The following is a 21,668-nucleotide window of genomic DNA, read 5'->3' as shown; positions in this document are numbered from 1 at the left end:
GTCTGGATAAGACAGAGCCTTTGGAGTCAGGCTGCACATGCTCAGTTTGGTATATATTGCTAGAGAGGATTTTTTTTTCTTGGGAGAGTGCATGTGATCAGCACTGTCCAGATATGTCCAGACAGAGGGTCAGGAGCCCTGCAGCCTGATAGGTCAGCTCAGTGCAGTATGAAAACTCCTCCAAGCTTCCCCAGGAACTGATAGAAGTCACAGGACTGCTATATACTGCTGATGAGAAAAGGTATTTAGCAGTTTATATTTACTAAAATAATTGCATTTCATGTTCTGTGTGCTGTGAGAGACCAGATATAGCGAATGCAGTGGCCTGGGTTTAGTAACACTTTAAAGTGGTTGTAAACCCTTACACACCACTTGTACCTACAGATAAGCCTATAATAAGGCTTACTTGTAGATACTGGAAATATCTCCTAAACTTGCATGGTTTAGGAGATATTTACCATAAACGATTGCGCCGACATCATCGGCGCATGCACACTAAAGAAAGGGCACGATCATGCAGTTTCTATATCGCCCGTGCCATGACCGCATGCGTGGGAGTGACGTCATGCGATTATGGCCAGTCACAGAGTCAGAGTCCACAGCCCCAGAAGGAAGAGGGGTGAAGATGGACGCGGCCACCAGCGGGAACTTTGCGGGCTTTGTTTGCAGGTAAGTGCAACATAATGGACTAGTATGCGATGCATACTAGCCCATTATGCTTTTACTTTGCAGGGGAATAAAAAGGAAGTAAAACCCATCAGGGTCTACTTCCTTTTTAAGTTTGTGTACATGGAGCCAGAGGAAGTCAGCCTATTGCCTGTGGAGGTTGTCCTGGAGGAAGCAGCTCCCTTTTAGTGACCATGCCTGTGGGTTTCATGTGTTGCAGTAGTAGGCCTATGGCAGTTTGACACGGCTAGAGCCCAGTGACCACACAGGTGGTCTTTTCCAAATAAGACACATGGGGGAGATGGACTTCCTCTTGGTTACAAACATTTCCAATGAGGGTTAAGGCTAGGGGTTATATTTGATTTAGGAATAAACTTGAGGTTGGGTTTAGATTGACAATTTTATTGTGAAGTTTTGGAGGTTCGCGTTTGTATGGAGGTTAAGGTTCTGTAATAGCATGGCGTCTGATTTGATCGAAAGCATTAGTTATGTTGTTTGACAATATAGACATGGATGTGTATGCAATTTTGATTATTTTACCTTGTGCAAAAAGCAATTCACTGCAATTAGTATTCTACCTGTGTGTGTTTGTAAGAGTCATGTTCTATTAGTGATTTTGTCATTTGTACAAGCAACAGTTTCACTTAAGAGAAAGCTTGCTCCTACAATGTTGGCAACTCTCTTGTTCAGATAGAGTAAGAAAGAGTAGAGAGGCTGCCTAGAGAAGGTCAAATGTCTCACCAACAGCAATAGGAGGGAAAATATAGCTCTGTACATACAGTATGTGCATTGTTGGTGGCCCTTGAGGTTTCTTCTCAACACTTAGAGAAAGTGGATACGTATAGCAAAAATACTGTCCTCTTTTTCTCCATACAAAAAATAACAGGTGATAAGTTGCACAAATGCAGAATTCTCCAAACAGCTGAAAAATCTGTGTGTCAAAGCCAAGTAGTCACCCAACTGTTACAGGTGATCAACTTTTAGGAAACCAGGAAGCCAACATATTTAACAACAATGTAGAAGTATGCTGATAAAGAAAGAAGAAGAAACTATTCATTAGAAGATGAAAAACTGTAAAGACGGATACTAAAACTAAATCAGATAAGGTTCTGCCACATAATGGAATGGCAGGACTTCCTAAATGGCCATGCAACAAGCGATGGAGGTGCGACACATTGTTGGTCTTACGAAGAAGCATAAGTTGGAAATAGTCTATTTCTTGTTTTCTCTCTTGGCAGTGATACACGGGCAGGTAATTAGCAGGGAGTATCTAGCAATACATATGAATGAACCGGTCTCACCCGTCTCTCATCCCACGTCACTAGGGTTTCCTGCAGGGCAACAGAAATGGTCACGACTACAGAGTCCTCTCCCATTTCTGGAAATTATATCTAAACAAGTCACTTCAAGCTGCCCCGGGGCCACGAGACAAAGAAGGGCGGCTTGTCTGTAAAAGTGAGTCTGTCATCAATACACTGAAGGGTTATACTTTTTATGGACTAGGCTTATCTTTTGGACTACCCAGGGCAAATTACCCATGGGGATGTGACTAGTTCCTATTGAAACCTAAAGGCTGAATATTGGTCCTGCTAAATGAGTAGCTCCATATTGTACAGGTAATAGGCATTTTTTTTACAGCTTTAGTCAAAGCCCTAAACCTCCCCAGGTGGTGGAATCCTATGTCACAGAATGACCAAAAAATAGAGTTCGCTCTAATGGTTATGTCACACTGCCAGTGTGGTATCCCTCCATCACCACTTCCTCTTTGCAGCATGAGATCCGGCACCATTTTGGCCAGCAAGTGAGTGAAGCCATAGGATTAAATCACTTCTATCACATGGCCCTAAAGAAGACCATGCACAATTCATTTTTGTTCCATTTAACCAGCGGGTTGAACGAAAAAAAAAAAAAAAGAAATTGTATTCCTCACCGGCAGAATAAAATGACCAGTATTGACAGCTATAGCCGATAGCACTGATTATTTGAGAAAAATCGGACAAACTGGTGGCATACAAGTCGATCGATAGATTGACTTGTGTACAACCAGCTAGCCCATACATAGATCGAAATCTGTCTGGTCCCTGCTGAATTGGCAGAATTTTGATGCATGTATGGCCCGGCTTAAGAAACACTAGAATTCGATGTATAAATTTTACACATCCAAGCAATGTCAACAACGGAAACCCCAAGAAGATTGGTTATTTTCACTGAAACAGAAAATTCCCATAAAGCCAAAAAACAGGAGAGTTTTCCTAAACCCAGCCAACGCACACATACATTGCTACGCAGATGGTACAATAATAAATTCAAGAATTATTGTACCAAGTCAGTAAGATGTAGGGCATATTTTTGCGGATGTATAAATAGCAATGTATACATGTATGCCCATGACAAGGACAGATCATACAGTAAGGCCCGGAGCCAGAGGAAGAAAGCAAGCCAGTGCAGGGCATGACAGTGTGAGAAGGGGAGACAACAGGGGGTTAACTGCAGTAAGTGGGAGAAGTGAGGGGAATTATATTATTGGGGGATATATCATGGCAGGAGTGGGGTTTAGGTGATTTAAGGGGAGGTGGGGCGCCAAGGGCATCAATGGAGGGCAGCGGAGACAAGAAGCAGTTTCCCACCCACCCTCCCTGTTTTTTTGGTCAGTTTTTTCTCTCTTTACAGGAGCAGCCTGGGCATGTGACGTCATGGCAGCTGGCTGGTCGGAGGTTGTTGGTCTTTGATGGTGGTAAGAAAACCTATGAGATGGAAGGGTTTTGAACTAATCCGTGGTATGCGTCCCTCTGGTGTATTCCAGTTAACATGGTTTAGCTGGAATATGGTAATGGTTGCCCTGCAGGTAGGGTGTTGTCTCCGAGCTGGTGTGTTGCGGCTGGAGGCCTATCCTGGTAAAAGGTCCCGCAGTGTAGAAGCGGAACATATTATAATTTTGGGGTGCCATCAAAGACCATCAGGCTGAGTGACTGAGAGTTTTGTTCTCAGATGTTTATGTGATAAAGAATGTTTTTTTATCGTTTATGTTAAGTTAATATTTTTGTTAATAAAAGCCTGCTATGGCCATTTGTACTCCATTCCATGCGTGGTCTTGTTAATTATAAGTATCGATAAGGGGTGGGCTGAGTACGAGTATGGTCGGGCAGACATTAAGAAGGTTGGAGACATCTGGTCTACACCGGTCATGTACATCTCATCTTGTTATACATCATGTCAAATTATAGCTTCACTTTTCACTCCAAATGGTAACATAGCAAATAGAAAGCTAAAGAAAGAAGGCGTTTAATTAAAAGGTTCGTGCCAGTTAAGTACAAAAATGTAAACAAGATTAGTGGGAACAGCCTGTTTACTCAGTTTCTCCAATTTCCATCCTAGATTTAATCTTTGGCTGCCCTTTCTCTTTTTTTTTTTAATGGTCCTAAATCAGAGTCTGCGTTCCCTGGTTCCATACTATCCCTCAGCTCATAATAGCATCGGAAGGCTACACAGCATAGTGTCATATCATGAACACAGCCACCCTGGCCAGAAGCACTGTTGTAAACCTGCTGAATTTGAGTAAAATTAGAAAAAACTCCAAAATGTTGAGCCAAGTGAGGGCCCCATAGAAGTCTATAGAGATCGACTAAGAAGGTGTGGTCTGCAGAAAGGAAGGTTTTGCCACTACCTCTGAATATCCCTACAGTCTGCAGATGTCTGATTCAGATATGTGTCTAGGGTAGAGGTCAGAAATGAGTTTAGGTCAGGGAAGGTAGGCAAAAGTGCACTTTATGTAAATGTGTACTTATCCTATACAAACAAAGATTCTTAACAAAATTCTGTAGATTCTACAGATGCCAGTTCGAAACTGCTTGTGTGATGCCGACCTAAACAAAATCTTAGAAACCAATAGAAGAGTATACAGCAACAGCCACGTCAGATGCCAACAACAATAGGAGACAAATATGTGACAAATCTGTTTCCTAATCTGTTACAGGATGATGACGGAGTGAAATAAACACCTTGCATTGTTCATAAGTCAGTCATTTTGACTCTGTGACTAATCAGCAAATATTCTCAATCTGCATGCCTGCCCGGGGTGAGGAGGAGTCTGTCAGGGTGGCATTTGGCAAGTCTATGAAAGAGTGGTGACCTCAGTTTAGAGGGAACCATTTCCTGTCACTGCTCTGAAGACAAGGGTCACAATAGCCATAGTATCTGAAGCAAGATCTATTTACTTCTATTTCTGGCATTGCTCAAGTGCAATAGAAGAGAATACAAGGGTTTGATTGGCTGCAAACAGCAACAAAGACAGAAGTTCCTTCAGACACTTTTGATCATATGACTTGTTGACTGTGCACATTGGCTGTGGTCTAATGAAGGAAAGGCCAATCTGTGCACCATTTCCATCACAGTGGCTTCCATAGGACAGTAAGGGTGGCCTCAACTATGCGAACATGACTAACTAGTGGGGGGAAACAGGGACAACTGCCTAAGGTGCAAAGAAAAGCAGGGTGTATTATCACCATCAAATAGAAACAAATGATAACTATTAACAGCTTTCAAGATCTGTGCACAGGGATTGAGAATTGAACCAGACTATAAGGGCCATTACATTTTTATCAGAATGCACATTCTTGGGTCATATATATGGAAAAGAGGCATATCATGATCAGAAAGTTTGCAATGTGATTAAAAGGGACTTCTGACTCCAGATGCTTTAAGAAAGGGCGCCTATAGAAGCTCATATCTCCCAACAGTCCCTCATTTGGAGAAGTGGTCTCTCTTATAACCCCCAAGCACCTTCTTCTTCAAATGTTCCTTTTTTTAGCTGTAATGTAGAGATCCATATAAATAAATGCACTAACTACCAAAGTTATGTATATAGCACTATATTTTCCATCCATTCTTAAAAGTATTGGTTAGTTTTAAACGATAATAGGAAAGTAGCACAGAAAAATCCCCATTGGGTTTCAATCGGGGTGTCAAACTCAATTTCACTGTGGGTCACATCAGCAATATGGCTGCCCTCAAAGGGTCGCTTCTTGTATTGGTTAGACTATACAGAGTTCAGAAGTGCACTACGTACAGAGTGCAGGTTTATTGTTGTGCAACAAGATCCAAGATCCCCCCCCTCCCAATCGGATCTCTAGTCACTCCTTGCTTTCCCCATGTAGGCGACTCTAGTACCTCCTGTGTAGGCAGCTCTCTCTACTACCCCTGTATTTGGCTTGGTTGTACCTCCCTGTGTAGGTGGCTCCCTCCACTACCCATGTATTTGGCTCGGTTGTACCTCCCTGTGTAGGCGGCTCCCTCCACTACCCATGTATTTGGCTTGGTTATAACTCTCTGTATAGGCAGCTCTCTCTACTACCCATGTATTTGGCTCGGTTATACCTCCCTGTGTAGGCGGCTCTCTCTACTACCCGGGTATTTGGCTCGGTTATACCTCCCGATGTAGGCGGCTCTGCGGAATCTGTTACATCTAGAAGCTGCTGAAAACAAAGCTGTCCCTTGTAAACACAGGTTTCTGTGTTTACAGGTAACAGCGGGAGTGGAGGGTGGGAGCCGGAGGTGGTAGAATAGAGTTCCGCCACAATCTGGCTGCAAAACTAGGTGAGAGGGCCACATGACAAGGCCTGGCTGGCAGGACCCCGTGGGCCCTGTGTTTGACACACGTGGTTTAAATGATCATTCTTGAGCTTTAATTTGCCATGCCCCACATGATTGGGGATGTGACACAGGTGTTTGATTTTCCTAAATACTAGGCGTTTAAAGATCTCACTCGTTCCCATCTCAGAAAGTTGTGAGGTGTTAGAGGAGCATCATCATGTGTATGTACAGTACCTGACCGCGAGATTGTGTTTCCAGCATGCTGGTTCTCAGCGTCAGGGTACTGTGCATGTCGCGCTGGCTCACTCATCGGGAAAGGAAAACTTTGTTTTCCTTCCGTGATGAGTGACAGGCAGTGCTGACAGCTGTCTGGTATGAATCCTGAGGCGGGAACACCGCGCCAAATTTTAAATGAAAAAACTGGCGTGGGTTCCCCCCCAGGGGCATACCAGGCCCTTAGGTCTGGCATGGATTGTAAGGGGAACCCCCTACGCCGAAAAATTGGCGTGGGGGTCCCCCCCCAATCCATACCAGACCCTTATCCGAGCACGCAGCCCGGCCGGCCAGGAGGGGGGGTGGGGACGAGCGAGCGCCCCCCCCCCTCCTGAGCCATACCAGGCCGCATGCCCTCAACATGGGGGGGGGGGGTGGGTGCCTGGGGGAGGGGGGCGCCCTGCGGGGCCCCCCCACCCCAAAGCACCTTGTCCCCATGTTGATGAGGACAAGGGTTTTAAGAGTAATTTATTAGTCAGCTCCGGGATCTTCTTCCAACTTCGGGGGGTCTCCTTCCGAATTCTCCCGGTGTTCGGCCTCTTCTCCCGGGTCCCGCCGCTATCTTCTTCCAGCTCTATTGCCAGCGAGGGGCCCGGTCTGCTGCCGCTGTCTTGTCGCTGCTGTCTCATTGCCGCTGTCTCGCCGCTTCTTCTCTTCTTCCCCGATGTTGACACGATGCTCTCTCCGGCTCGAATGCTGTATGCGAGCTGCGGAGCCATTTATATAGGCGGTGACCCCGCCCCCTTACGACGTCATGTTCCCAGCATGCGCAGGGACTCTGGTGTCATAAGGGGGCGTGGCCCCAGAGTCCCTGCGCATGCTGGGACCATGACGTCGTCGGCGGCAAGACAGCGGCAGCAGACCGGCCCCTCGCTGGCAATAGAGCTGGAAGAAGATAGTGGCGGGGCCCGGGAGAAGAGGCCGAACACCGGGAGAAGTCGGAAGGAGACCCCCCGAAGTTGGAAGAAGATCCCGGAGCTGACTAATAAATTACTCTTAAAACCTGTGTATTGTGTTTTTTTTATATTGACACTTTTCCCTAGGTGAATGGGTAGGGGTACTATGTACCCCAAACTCATTCACACAGGGTGGGGGGCCGGGATCTGGGGGCCCCCTTATTAAAGGGGGCTCCCGGATTCCGATAAGCCCCCCGCCCGCAGACCTCGACAACTAACGACCAGGGTTGTCGGGAAGAGGCCCTTGTCCTCATCAACATGGGGACAAGGTGCTTTGGGGTGGGGGGGCCCCGTAGGCGCCCCCCTCCCCCAAGGCACCCACCCCCCATGTTGAGGGCATGCGGCCTGGTACGGCTCAGGAGGGGGGGGGGGGCGCTCACTCGTCCCCACCCCCCTCCTGGCCGGCCGGGCTGCGTGCTCGGATAAGGGTCTGGTATGGATTGGGGGGGACCCCCACGCCAATTTTTCGGCGTAGGGGGTTCCCCTTACAATCCATGCCAGACCTAAGGGCCTGGTATGCCCCTGGGGGGGAACCCATGCCGGTTTTTTCATTTAAAATTTGGCGCGGTGTTCCCGCCTCAGGATTCATACCAGACAGCTGTCAGCACTGCCTGTCACTCATCGCGGAAGGAAAACAAAGTTTTCCTTTCCCGATGAGTGAGCCATCTCGGCGCTGGCTCCTACGACGGGGCTCGCAGGTGTCAAATCTCGCCGAGAAATGCGGCGAGATTGACACAATATCGCGGTCACCTACTGTATGTGTGGGCTTAGAATTGGTGTAGCTGGAACACATTTCTAAATCTTCTCAAGAGATTCCCAGCACTCAAAGCCAGACAATGTCCATTTGAATGGCCAAACACAAATACAAGAATTTCAGCAAAATGTACACTAAACCCAGCCTTACATACAGGTTCTCTTGGCACTAAAACCACAGATTTTACTTTCCTTGGTGTACACCCATGCTGATCCACACTCAGGTGAGCGCTGAAGCCAGCCTGGTACACTTAGTACATGCCATGTACACGGTAGCTCCCTGTGCTGGTGGGTTTACATCCTAAAATACAAACCGATTTGAACCTTTTATGCCACATGAACGTGGTTCCTAATGCTTCCATTGACAGCAAGATTAGTACATGGACTCTAATTTGTAATAAAAGGTAAAGAATTCCAGCATAGTTTACGGATTCGGCAGTAACTGGTCTTTGTAGAGACTTCCCTGCTGGGAACAAAAACCAGTTGATGGAGCTCCCTGCTGTTCTATATTCTATTAGACAGAAACTGGTAAAGCAGTACTGCTCAGTCGGAGGCCCTTCTGAAGCCCTTGGCTCCTCTTATTATCAAGGGGGGAAAAAAGTAGTAAAAACTTCACTGCAGTGTTCTTTCATGGTGGAGTTGAGAATTAAGTAGAAACCCATAACACTTCTCTGGTTGTACATACTACACTATAAATATCAGAACTGCCAGTATAGGTTACGGATAGCTATTATCTTCAATGCTAACTTAGCTATGTCACAAAGTAGAGGCAAGCCATATGACAGAAGCTAGTGTCAATAGCATCAGTCGGGCCTAGATGGACAGCGATAGGGTCTACAAGTGCTGCACACAGGTTGATCAATAAATATCCTTGTGACATCAGCAAAGAGTGGCTGCTTTGCTGTAAGAGGATCGTTCTGAAGTTCCGCAGAATGTGTGCTTGATGCAGAGGAGATGCAGAGGAGTGACACCCAGGCAAGCTTGTTGAGAGGTTTCCGAGGTTATGACTACTAAATAGGGATCAGCAAACCATCCTGCAAATTTGCAATGCATTAATAGATCCTCCATTCTGTTTGAATTGTGGTTAAATGCAGCCATGAATGTAAGATAGCAATCTATTTCTATGGGCAACAATCATTGTTGCAAAGAACACTACTGCTTCCCTCTAGACAAGCTGGGGTTAGGTGTGTCTGGCAAAAGTCCCTGCTCCTCTCTCTAAAGCAAAATCATTTAATTTCATTTTTAGTGTCCAGCAAATAGATAAGCCTGCAGGTGGACCCTCTAGTGCAGAGTTTCTCAACCAGATTTCCATGGAGCAGTAGGGTTCCTCCAGAGGTTGCTAGGGGGTTTCTTGAGCCAAGCATTTCATTTTTATAGAGTTACCAGCAAATAGAAAAGGCTGCAGCTGGACCCTCTAGTATAGGGTTTCTCCACCTGGATTCCATGGAGCTGTAGGGTTCCTCCAGAGGTTGCTAGGGGTTCCTTTAGTAATAAGCGCTTTCTGCCTCTCAGATAAGTTCCCACTGACACCATGGATCTCTTTAGCTATATGGGAAGAACTACCCCCTTACAATGTCCACAAGTGGAAGGAGCATTCATCCCAGTGACCATCACACGAATGTATCATGAGTTGTAGATATATAAATTTTTAGCAGGAGTGCCCTGAGACTAGAAAGTTACTTCTGTGTTGAAAAGGTTCATCTAGCATCTATGGTTGGTCCTAGTCCTAGGCTGTCCATGGAATTTAAAGAGTGGTTGGATGTGCAGAAGTTATCATCCACCCTAGGGCAACATCTCCTGTCTTGCAGACTATCAACACTTATCTCACTGAGCAACCACCGTTTTTAGCAGGGTTTTCCAACATGCATGACTGTTCTTCCTTATGCCCCGTACACGCGATCGGACTTTCCGACAACAAAACCGTGGATTTTTGTTCGAAGGATGGTGGCTCCAACTTGTCTTGCATACACATGGTCACACAAATGTTGGCCAACAATTACGAACGTAGTGACGTACAAGACGTACGTGATATCTCCATTACGAACGCTAGTTTTACAAGACCGAGCGCTCCCGGCTCGTACTCGATTCCGAGCATGCGTGGACTTTTGGCCAACGGACTTGTGTACACACGATCGGAAAGTCTGACAACAAACACACATTTGTTGGCGGAAAATTTAAGAACCTGCTAGCCAACATTTGTTGGCGGAAAGTCCGACAACAAATGTTTGATGGAGCATACACGCGGTCGAACTTTCCGCCAACAAGCTCACATCCAACATTTGTTGTCGGAAAATCCAACCGTGTGTACAGGGCATAAGTGTTTTTGGTTAGCTGAAGTCCCCCAGCCACCATATACAGAAGATTTTCCAGCTCACAGCCACATCCACTGTCATTTCACACCCACTGGGCTGCCTGACATACAGTCTTCATATATTCGGCCCCGGAATGAGGAGTCGCCACATATACAATACCCTTTCCGAGGCCTATCAATGGTGCTAAATAATACTATATACTACCTATATGTGTTTGTCAACCATTATGTAAGAGAAATTCATAGGATGTGAATAGCAATAGACTGGTCACACACATAACAATCTCACTGTACAATCTATTTAGAATTGGCAATAACTGACTATATGTATTGAATGTAGTGGGATTTACAGCCATTGTACAGTCAATGATCGGCTTAAGATGCAGAAACAGAGGGATTTGATAGTGGTGGGGCTCCTCTTTGGACAAGAATTTTAAAGGACAAATCCTACAGACCCAACAAGGTCTGAAATAGTGGAGCTTAGTGGACATTTACACTGGTTAAATAAAAATAAAATTATTATTGACGGGAAGGATAGCTACAGAAGTAACAAGTAACAAATATTTTATGTAGCTCCAGGTAACGTCTTACAAAGCGACACATGAATTTCAGCTGCTGTAGGTTCTCCCTCTGCTAAGGATTCGGCAATCAGCTAAAATCTTTTGGACAGGCCCTTCAACAAACAGTGCATGACGCAAGCTGACATCTCCATAGCTCCACACTGCCATGACAAAGAAAGTTTGACATGGGGGGAGGAGCATGCCAGGGAAAAATGCCAGGCCCCGGGAAGGAAGGGGCAGAGGTGAAACCGAGGGGAACACAGGAGTTTGGTGGGGGAAGGGTACAAAGGATTACTATTTACATTCACTTAGCACCTAGAATAGCTCCAGCCATATCTCTAAACCAGAGCAGGACATAGAAAAAGCAAAAAAAGTCTGTTCTAAAATGCAGAAAAGTTTTTTTAATTAGAAAATAAAAATAAAAGAAGAATACAATTTTCCTGGCTATACACAGACACCGCGGGGAAGATTGACTAAAACCAGAGCACTCAGAATATGGTGCAGCTTTGCACAGTAACCAATCAGCTTCTAACTTCAGCTTGTTCAATTAAACCCTGCCAATAAAACCTGGAAGCTGATTGGTTACTATGCAGAGCTGCACCAGATAATGTGGGCACCAGCTTCAGTAAATCTCCCCCTCAGATATCTATAATAGACTCTAGATCTGTCCATCCAAGTAATGATAACCAAACACGTAACCCTTCCAAATATCAAATCAAAATACTAAACTTGTGCAAATGTTTTTTGATCTAAAATAAAAAAAAAAAAAAAAAAAAAGACTTTCTCTGGGAAAACTATCAAAACTTGATCAAGAACACTGAACGGCATGCAATTTCCACCAATAAGCGTATATTGATTGGTTTACGTGAGTGTTATAGCGTCTACAAACTATGCAATATATTTATGGAATCGGTTTTTTTATTAATAGTAATGGGGACAGTCAGCGATGTATAGTGGGACTGCGATATTGCAGCAAACAATCGGGCACTAATTGACACTTTGTGGGGACCAGTGACACCAATACTGTGACCACTGCTAAAAATATGCACTGTCACTGTGCTAATGACACTGGCTGGGAAGAGGTTAAACATCTTGGGTGATCAAAGGGTTAACTGTGCCAAGTCAGTGTTTTTGTGTACTGTATGTGCTGCTTTTACTAAGGGAAGAGTTGCATTTCATCCCTCCTTTGCAGGCACACAAAATCCAGCCCTTACCCCATCAGAACTGAGATCTGCCTTGCTTACATAGGTAGATCTCCCTTCTGTGTGTTTCACTGACGATCGGCGGGTGCTGGAGGACATCAAGTGCCTGGCACCTGCAGATCAGCTTCTGCTGTGAATATTCACAGCAGACGTGTCCCCTGCAGGCGAAAGCGCAGAATCACGTATATACACGTGATTCTGCACAGGAGAGCCGCCCTGTAGCATTAAAACTGCTATGGGATGGATGGCAAGTGGCTAAAGAATGTAATCATCACTGCGTTGTTGTTCTAAATTGCCGTAAAATGATTGTAATTTTTTTTGGTTTTTTTTTCAAATATAACATGTCATACTTACCTCCTCTGTGCAAGGGCTTTGCACAGAGTGGCCCCGATACTTCTTTTCTGGAGTCCCCCAGCGGTGCTCCTGGCTCCTTCTCCACATTAAGTGCCCCCATTGGGGGAACCATGCGGGCGGACTCCTGAGTCCTGCTGCTGCGTCCATTGACACAGACAGCAGGACTCGGCCCCGCCCCCTGGCTCCCGCATCACTGGATTTGACAGCAGCGGGAGCCAATGGCTCCCGCTGCTATCAATCAATTTAATGAAGACCCGAAACAGCGGCTGGAGCTGCTGGGCTCGTTCTCATCGCTGGAAAGATCAGGTTCAGGTAAGTAAAAGGGGGGCTCTGGGGGCAGCTGCACCACAAAAAGTTTTTCTATGCATGAAGGTGGAAAACCACAAGACTTTACAATTCCATTAAAGTAAACCATGCAATGCGTCCAGGGCGGGTCACTTGCATGTGATCGTTGCATGAGCGATTGCATGCAAGCGGGCACGATTTGCTGCGAGAGCAGGCAGCCTCTCATTGCTTTCAATGGCGCTGCGTACTTGTAGCTAATCCCGGAAACTCCACTGGTGTTCTCGCATGTAATCACTATCAGGGTGCAATCGCAGGTGTGAGGGCTCATTTACACTTGCTTCAACTTCAACACACATTAAAGCGCCTACCGCTTCAACATGCTTTTTTGATGTGTTTTTGATGCCTCTGTGATGCTCCAGTGGTGCTTTTTTGAAGCTTTAATGAAGCTTGGCAGATGCTCTGCGTATGCGTTGATGTCTCATACCTGCAATTTTTCCAAAACAAAGTGAAGCTAAAGCTCAATTAAAGCCTATCAAAATCAAGCAAGCTTTGACATAGACTTCTATGGAGGCTTTGAAGACACTTTAAAGCACCACTAAAGCAATGTGGGGTATGGTTTTTGAAGTGAAGCCAAAGCAAAAGCAAGGTGTAAACAGGACTGTAAGATAACCATTTTATTTAGTGACAGGAGCTTTGACTGGCATTCAGAGAGCTTTAAAAAAGCGTGTCCGATGCCATGTTTTGAAGCAAGTGTAAACAAGTCCTGAATGCAACCTAAAACTGGCCATACGTGACGTGCCATAGGTGGCCCAGCTGACATTACCTGGTTCAACAAACTGCAAATGGGAAATTGAAGAAATGTCAGGAAAGTCAGCCAAATGCGGACTGCAGCCAGAGGTAGTCACTGTTCAGGTAGACTCATCAACCTTACAAACCACTTACCTGTCCTGGAGTCCAGCGATGTTGGCATCGCAGCTGATGTTTCCATCAGCTGTCAGGTGCTATCGCTGCCATTGCGGGTAAGGGAACCCAGCAGTGTACCATTACGGCTTCACACCGGGAACCCTATGTTCTGTTATATTTGTTCAATACGTGCAAAAAGCATTTATTGATCCTGCCACAAACCTTGTGTGCTCATAACTTTGTGATCAAGGATTGTGCAGCACTCTTATCAGTTACATTGTTACCAGGTCTCTCTATGGACTACAGAACACCTCCTCCCATGTTCTGTACTATTGTCCCAGGGTGACAATGCTGCTCCTCCATGGATACAGTAGGGTGAGTGAGGGTTGTCATCGGAGGCCAGAATGTGCATTACTGGCAGGATCGACAGGTGAAAATAAAGGGAAAAAAAAAAAAAAAAAACTGTAAAAGTAAAACAAATGCAGCCAACCCATCTAAGGATTGGTAAGTTGAAATATTTTACTTTTTTGTTCTTGAATTTAGCAAATGGGTGTACCTGTACGACCCCTTTAAGAGCCGAAGATAGCAGGAACGCGCGTGTGCGTATAGCGTGACCGCGCCCGCGGAATCGATGTCCGCCAGTCTCCCGGTGATGGTGTCGCGGAGCCTCAGAATGCGGAAGTGCCTATGTAAACAAGGCATTTCCCCATTCTGGCTTGTGTCATAACAGAGATCACTACTCCCTGTCATCGGGAACAATGAACGCTGTCATGTGACTTGAAGCCCATCCCCCCCCCACAGTTAGAATCACTCCCTAGGACACACTAAATCCCTTCATTGTCCCCTAGTGGTTAACCCCTTCACTGCCAGTGTAATTTACACAGTAATCAGTGCATTTTTAGCGCACTGATCGCTGTATAAATGACAATGGTCCCCAAAAAAGTGTCAAAAGTGTCCGATGTGTCCGCCATAATGTCACAGTCCCGATAAATATCGCAGATCGCCGCCATTACTATTTAAAAATAAAAATGCCATACAACTATCCCCTATTTTGCGCAAACCAATCAATATACGCTTATTGCAATTTTTTTTACCAAAAATATGTAGAAGAATACATATCTGCCTAAACTGAGGGGGAAAAAAAAAAAATGTTTTTTTATCCATTTTTGGGGGATATTTCTTATAACAAAAAGTAAAAAATAATGTGTTTTTTCAAAATTGTCGCACGGCAGAGGTGATCAAATACCACCAAAAGAAAGCTCTATTTGTAGGAAAAAAAGGACGTCAATTTAGTCTGGGTACATTGTCGCACGACATGCGTAATTGTCAGTTAAAGCGACGCAGTGCCGAATCACAAAAAGTGCTCCGGTCAGGAAGGGGTAAAATCTTCCGGGGCTGAAGCGGTTAATCCAAGTATATCGTGAAGGGGTACTGGTCACCTAAAAACAGGCATTCAGCTTCAGGAGAGATCTAAGTGCCTTATGACTCTTTGATAACAGTGAACTTATAGCTGAAGGCCGTGATCTCTGAGATGTTGTCCCTGCCCACACATGGCCTCAGTTGTGGAAGGATACACCTTAGTACTATGAAATGAGACAATTGTATGACTTGGCCTGCTCACAAAGTACAGAACAGCCCAATACAATAGACATTGCTTTCTTTTGGCCAATTCCACCACACTGTCAACATTTATACGGTTTAGTAAACTCTTAAAGAACTTCAGTAAACCTGAGACGTCTGCAGCCAACTCATACTCTCTATACACACCTTCTATAGAGCAACATATACCTAATAAACCAGTAAAACCACATTGCAGTATCTCTACACATGACATGACCTGATAGAGCCAGTGGCAAGAAAAAAAAAAAAACATCACACAAAAACTAAAATGATAGAATATAGTGCTTACCGCTAAATGTGCCCATTTACAGAAGTTTTAGATATTTCTGTATAGACATTTACACCAAAGAAGCATTTAATGAATGAAATTTTGTGGGTTAGCATTATTGACCCTCTTAAGAGAGAGTGCCGATCGATTGGTTGGCCTGATGATGTTTGGCTTCAGTATTTTTTAAGTCACTGACCCCAAAAAAAGTACATTTTGGATTTATCTCCAATACCAAATAGAGCCAGTCAAATGGCATTTTCAGAGGTCAGCAATGGCAGCCCCCCGATTTCTCTCAAGACTTTTAGATAGTAAGCCCCCAAGAGCAGGGCCCTCCTAACCCTCTTGTATTAAATCATATTGCTACTGTATTGCCTCCCTTTATATTGTAAAGCGCAGCACAAACTGATGGCACTATAAAAATCCCGAATAATAATAATAACAATAAAGTATACGTCTTTAATAAAAAAGACTTGTACTTTTATGTAGAAATTATTCTCAATAATGCTTTAGACCTCTATTTATAGAAACAGACCTAAGATCATTTAATATTATTAATTATTATTATTAATGAAAATTGTATACCTCGCTTTTTCTTCCGATTCTGCACAAACTCCGAATTCCGAAGGCTGCTGGGTGCCGTCCTGCGATAGATACTATTCCGTTTCATAGAATCAATGTTAGGGGCCTTCTCAGCCCTCTTTTGGACCTTCTGATCTTGATTTTGTTGCCTGGAAGAACCAGACTCCTCTGAATTAGAATTACTAGAAAAGTCTCCATCTACCTGCCTATCTTTGTTGGGTCTGTTTCTTGAATCCATTTTTTGAGGACTATCAGAATCCTGACAATAATCATCCCGCCTATCTGGTCTAATATTGTCATCATAGCTTGTCCTTCGATGCTCCAAAGAGCTTCCATATTGTTCACTCTTGCCCGTTCCTTTAGAGGACTTGATGGTATCTTCAAAACCATCACAACTCCGACTACAGAAATCTCCTCTGCTTGTATGTTCTTTGTTAATTTGTTTTTCATCAGTATTATCACTATCAAGATAGAGGTCAATTCCATCGGGGGGATTATAGTCAAAATCATAAGCTAATCGCTTACAAGAGCTAGAGGGCTCAGCTTCCCAGTCTAAAAACTGACTGCGATCAAACTTTCTGTCTTGATTATATTTATCCAAAGGCTCGTGGCGATCAACCTCATCAATAGCATCACAATCCAAAGGCAAGAAGTCATACCGACGTGTGTTCGGTTTTCTTTGCCCAGATTCTGCTTTATCCCTCCTATAATCTACAAAGTCTCTCTCGGTAGGGCGACTTCTACTTTTTGAAGTTTCAGGGCATCTAGAAGTCCTTGCATTCTCATCCCTGGAAGGATAGTATTTCACCTTTCCGTAATCCCTTTGGTTATAGTCCATTCCTCTACGGTCATTGTATGGTCCAGCTCGACAATCCCCGACATCCTGGTCTGAATATTGCTTTTCTAATGGGCGTTGTGCCTTGTAGCTAGTTGGTACCATTTCTTTCTCATAGTATCGTTCAAGTTGTCTGCAATGATACTCGCGATAATAGTCATCATCATTCATGAGGTCTTCATAGTAATAAACGTCACAGTTTTTCATGTTGCGGAGGTCACCCTCTCTGTAATCATAATTGGAGGGTCGATAGTCATCAAGGCCATCACGAGATGCCCTCCGGTCTGCATATCGACCATCATCTCTAGATTTTACAGGGTATCCACCAATAGAATCCCAGTTGTCATAATATCGATCAACGTTCCTCTTACCAGAATAATCCTTATTTAGTTGTCTTCCATAGTGGTCGTACTTCTCATCAGGTACTCTGTAGCCTCTGGGAACTCTGTCATTCCTCTGGGTTTCATAATAATATTGCTCTCCTTTCATGGGCAATTTTTTGTGCTCTTCAGCATACCTTTGCAATCTGTGCAACCTCTCTTCCTCATAGTAGCTCCGTCTTCCAGTGTTCTGATAGTCTTCATATTCCCAGAAATCTTGACGAGGAACTGCAGACCCATTTTTTGCAGTTCGATAATGCTCGTGCTGTAACGCACTCATGCTTGCTTTCCTCACCTCCTACCAGCACTGGTCTGAAATGCTACCGTTACAAGTCCATTGTTCACGAAACAGTCCGAGTGCAGCTGGCCAAAACAACAATCCAAGATGAGGATTATCCATTGAGCTGTCTATTCTTCTCTCCCTCTGAACAAAGTTCCAACTCTTTGGTTTCTTGCATACCTGTAGACACTCCCTATGCTGTCTCTGCACACTGAAACTCAAATCACACTTTTTTTTTACTCCTTTCTCAAACAAGCCAATCAAAGGATAAGGCCAGCCTCTCCCACCTGATTCCGGAATTAATTAGTAGCCAATGTCATCTAACCAGAGACACTTGATGAGTCCTTGAGGATGATTGGATGGAAGTCTCCGTCATTTGCATGTAAAGGCTGGCCTTTCCAACTTGCAGAACAGGCTCGGTGGCTTTGTTGAGAGAGAGAGAGAGAAAGAGAGAGAGAGAGAGAGAGAGAGAGAGAGAGAGAGAGAGAGAGAGAGAGAGAGACGGACAAACTATAGGTTCTGGCATGTGGAGAATGGAGTTAATTAAGTAAAACAAACGTAATCCCGACAAGCCGTGAACCAAAACAAAGTAACCAGCGAAAAAACAAAATATTAAAGTAGCTGACATGGCACAATAAAGTTTAATTTGTTCAAAATCAAAACAGTAAAACAAAATGTCTAAATCATATATAGTAGATAGCATACAAACATACCATAGCTATAAAAACGATAAAATTAATGAATGCCATCATGTGAGTTTTAACAACAGAATGTAATACTGACAACATAAGGCAACAATTACATTGAACTGCTTATGTAATGCGGTGCGACTGCGTTCGTCAGGAAGTGAAGAATGGATTTTGAAACGTTTGATGAATTAGACATCTGATAATAAATGCAATAGTTTCCCACACAGATAAAACAAAAAGGAAGAACAGTTTTTACATACACCATGGAAATTTTGAGAACATTTCACGAGAACTAAGCACCATTTTTCTGAAGAAAGGGGTCCCTGAACCCCGCAATTGCTACATGTAATACTCGGGGAAAAAAGCCGCAGATGGAAACTGTTTCTCAATGACGTTTTCATGGCATTTTTCCAGGTAAGTGACAAAACAGACATCGTGAACATTGTGTGAACCTTTACAGTAATGGTGACAATACAATACTATTTTTATGAGTTTTTCCAACAATCAGGGACCATTACTGTTTTTGAGTTATGCGGCAGAACTATAGAATTAAACGTCCCATAAAAACAATAGAGAACAAACCTTCAAACTTTGTATATATGGACACAAAGACATGGAAACAGAAGGGGAGAGGAAGGGTCATAGAGATAATGTGCTATTAGTGACGTCACCTGCTATTTTATTGTGTTCAGCAGGCCTCCTTGTATCTATTGCTGTTAGTGGGTTATTCCACATGTGCTATTGTAATAATAATTAAAAAAAAAAAAAACAACAAAAACCCTAATGCCGCGTACATACAATCGGTTTTCTCATCGGAAAAAGATAGGACGGCTTTTCCGACGGGATTCCGCTCAAGTTTGCCTTGCATACACGCGGTCACGCAAAAGTTCGCTGAAATTACGACCGTCAAGAACGCGGTGACGTACAACACTACGACGAGCCGAGAAAATGACGCTCGATGCTTCCGAGCATATGTCGAATTGTTTCCGAGCATGCGTAGGGATTTTGTGCGTAGGGATTTTGTGCGTCGGAATTGCCACAGACAATCGCATAGGAACTTTTCACGACCAAAAAATAGAGAACATGCTCTCAATCTTTTGCTGGCTGGAATTCCACCAGCAAAAGACCGATGGAGCATACACACGGTCGCATTTTCCAACGAAAAAATCTCATCTTTTTTTGCGGGCCGAAATTCCAACCGCGTGTACGCGGCATCAGACTGCGAGGTGCTGGGTAGGAATCCAACTGATAGCATAAGAAGTACTTAAAGCAGACCATCCTACCCTCCAACTCACTGTAAAACATTTTTGCAGTTTACCTTTTTAAAAAAAACTTTTAGTCCACCCTGCCTTCCTAGCCGCCATTCTCTCATAGGTGAGAATGAGGTTTTCTCCGCTCTGAAGCCTCCTGGCATATTAAATATGCTAGGAGGCTTCAGGTTCCATACAACAGCCAGAAGAGCATAGACCTGGTGGCACGTCATAAGGGGCTCGACTGACTGAACCAGGAAGAGACCATCAATTCCTGCTAATGTCAGCAACAAAGATGGCGGTAGGGGACCCAGCATGTAACAGACATGGAGGATCACAGTAGGACAATGCTGGATTCACTGGCCTGCTGATTATGTGAATCGTGCATAACACAATCGGGAAAAGTAGCAGACAAAATCCTCCTGGTTTAAATTGGTTTAGCCAGGAGCTTCATGGAGGCCAGACACAGAGAGATTGTATATGCGATGCGTACTGTCGATTGATGTATTGTCTGGGAAAAAAATACAATCAAAAAGATCGTTGATGCATCCTATACTTAACGATCATATTGATATATCAACTATCCTACAATTAGATTTTCTGTCCAGACCGATTAATTCAATTTCATTAAAATTGGTTACTTTTGCCCAAATTGAAAGATGACACACTAGGGTTGATTTACTAAAACTGGAGAGTGCAAAATTTGGTGCACCTCTGAACAGAAACCAAACCGCTTCCACGTTTGATTGTCATTTAGTTTAGTGCTTCTAAAAATTTCCATTAGTGAGTGGGCTTAACTGTAACCGAGAACTTCATTTACAAACAAAGCACTTTCGCCGCTGATACTTTGTTGACAGGTTATAGAATGGTAATGTGGATTGTCCACCGATGAATGGGAAATCAGGAAGTGTGCAACAAATAGACAGGAGGACAGTATCTGTTTCCATCAATCTGTACTTCTCCAAAGCAACAGACACCATCTGAAACCTTCTGTGACGAGGAAATCCAAACAAGATGGCTAAAACTTCAACAGCAAACAGTAAGCTGATCGAATATAAATGTTGAAGGATTCAGGCCAGTCTTTCTCTTTCACTTAGATTTTTATTGAAGACACAAGTTTGCATATCTTAGGCCAGTCTTTCTCAACTAGGGTTCCATGAAACCCTAGGGTTCCTCCTAAGATTGCTAGAGGTTCCCTGAACAATTACAAATAGTGGATTCATATCCCACTGACCATCAACACAAGAGGCAGTCTTCTACTAACCACCATTGTAAGGGGTCACTCCTACACTGACCACTAATGTGAGGGGACACCACCATTTTATTAATTTCCAAATTACTACTGAAAATAATTTTGTTGTATAGAGCAGGGTAGTGGTACATAAATTAAAACAAATATATATCTGCCCCTGATATTTAATATGGCAATACATGTGGCACTTTGGTGGGAACAAACTTTCCATAAAATGGAGGTTTTGATCAGCCACAAGGTGATTAAACTGGGCAGGAAAACCTAATTGTTCTTTTAAGACAGTGCCATTGTTTTTTTTTTTTATTAGTTTTGATTCAATCTTTCAATAAACTGTACTGAAGCTTCCAATCTATTGCCTAGTTAAAACATCACAATATACCAAATTTTGGTGATCAATTGAGCTCGCACTTGATTGATCGATTGAACTTGTATTTACAATTCATGGTGGATGGCAAGTGGTTGAAAGACTGAATTTGCCATGTATATGGCCAGCTATAGGGCTCATTATTTGTTGAAGAGTCATGTGGAGAACATTCAGCTGCTAGAGCCCCGATTCCCAACCTGTGGCCTGAGGATCGCATGTGGCCCTTTGGCATTTTTTGTGCGGCCCTCAAGGTCCCTGCAGGCACTAATCTGGGTTTACCCATTGCCTGTTATAGCACT

The 21,668-nt window shown here is 43.9% G+C and overlaps 1 protein-coding gene across 3 annotated transcripts in view; it reads right to left on the bottom strand.

Annotated features, from left to right (window-relative positions):
* The window catches only part of DNMBP (dynamin binding protein), a 170,110-nt gene that overhangs the window by 53,661 nt on the left and 94,781 nt on the right, over positions 1 to 21,668 (bottom strand). Inside the window, exon 1 of one of the 3 annotated variants that reach the window (XM_073595766.1) lies at positions 16,323 to 18,185. The exons of the other annotated variants lie outside the window; for them this stretch is intronic. Coding sequence (XP_073451867.1) covers positions 16,323 to 17,814 — 1,492 coding nt within the window. The 5' untranslated portion in view covers positions 17,815 to 18,185. Of the gene's footprint in view, positions 1 to 16,322; positions 18,186 to 21,668 lie in introns of those variants that run through there. 3 annotated transcript variants of the gene reach the window in all.

Source organism: Aquarana catesbeiana, linkage group LG08 (assembly GCF_042186555.1).
Source record: "Aquarana catesbeiana isolate 2022-GZ linkage group LG08, ASM4218655v1, whole genome shotgun sequence".
Taxonomy (NCBI): Eukaryota; Metazoa; Chordata; class Amphibia; order Anura; family Ranidae; genus Aquarana; species Aquarana catesbeiana.
The sequence above is the reverse complement of the archived record's forward strand: the minus strand, read 5'-3'. Positions and strand labels throughout refer to the sequence as shown.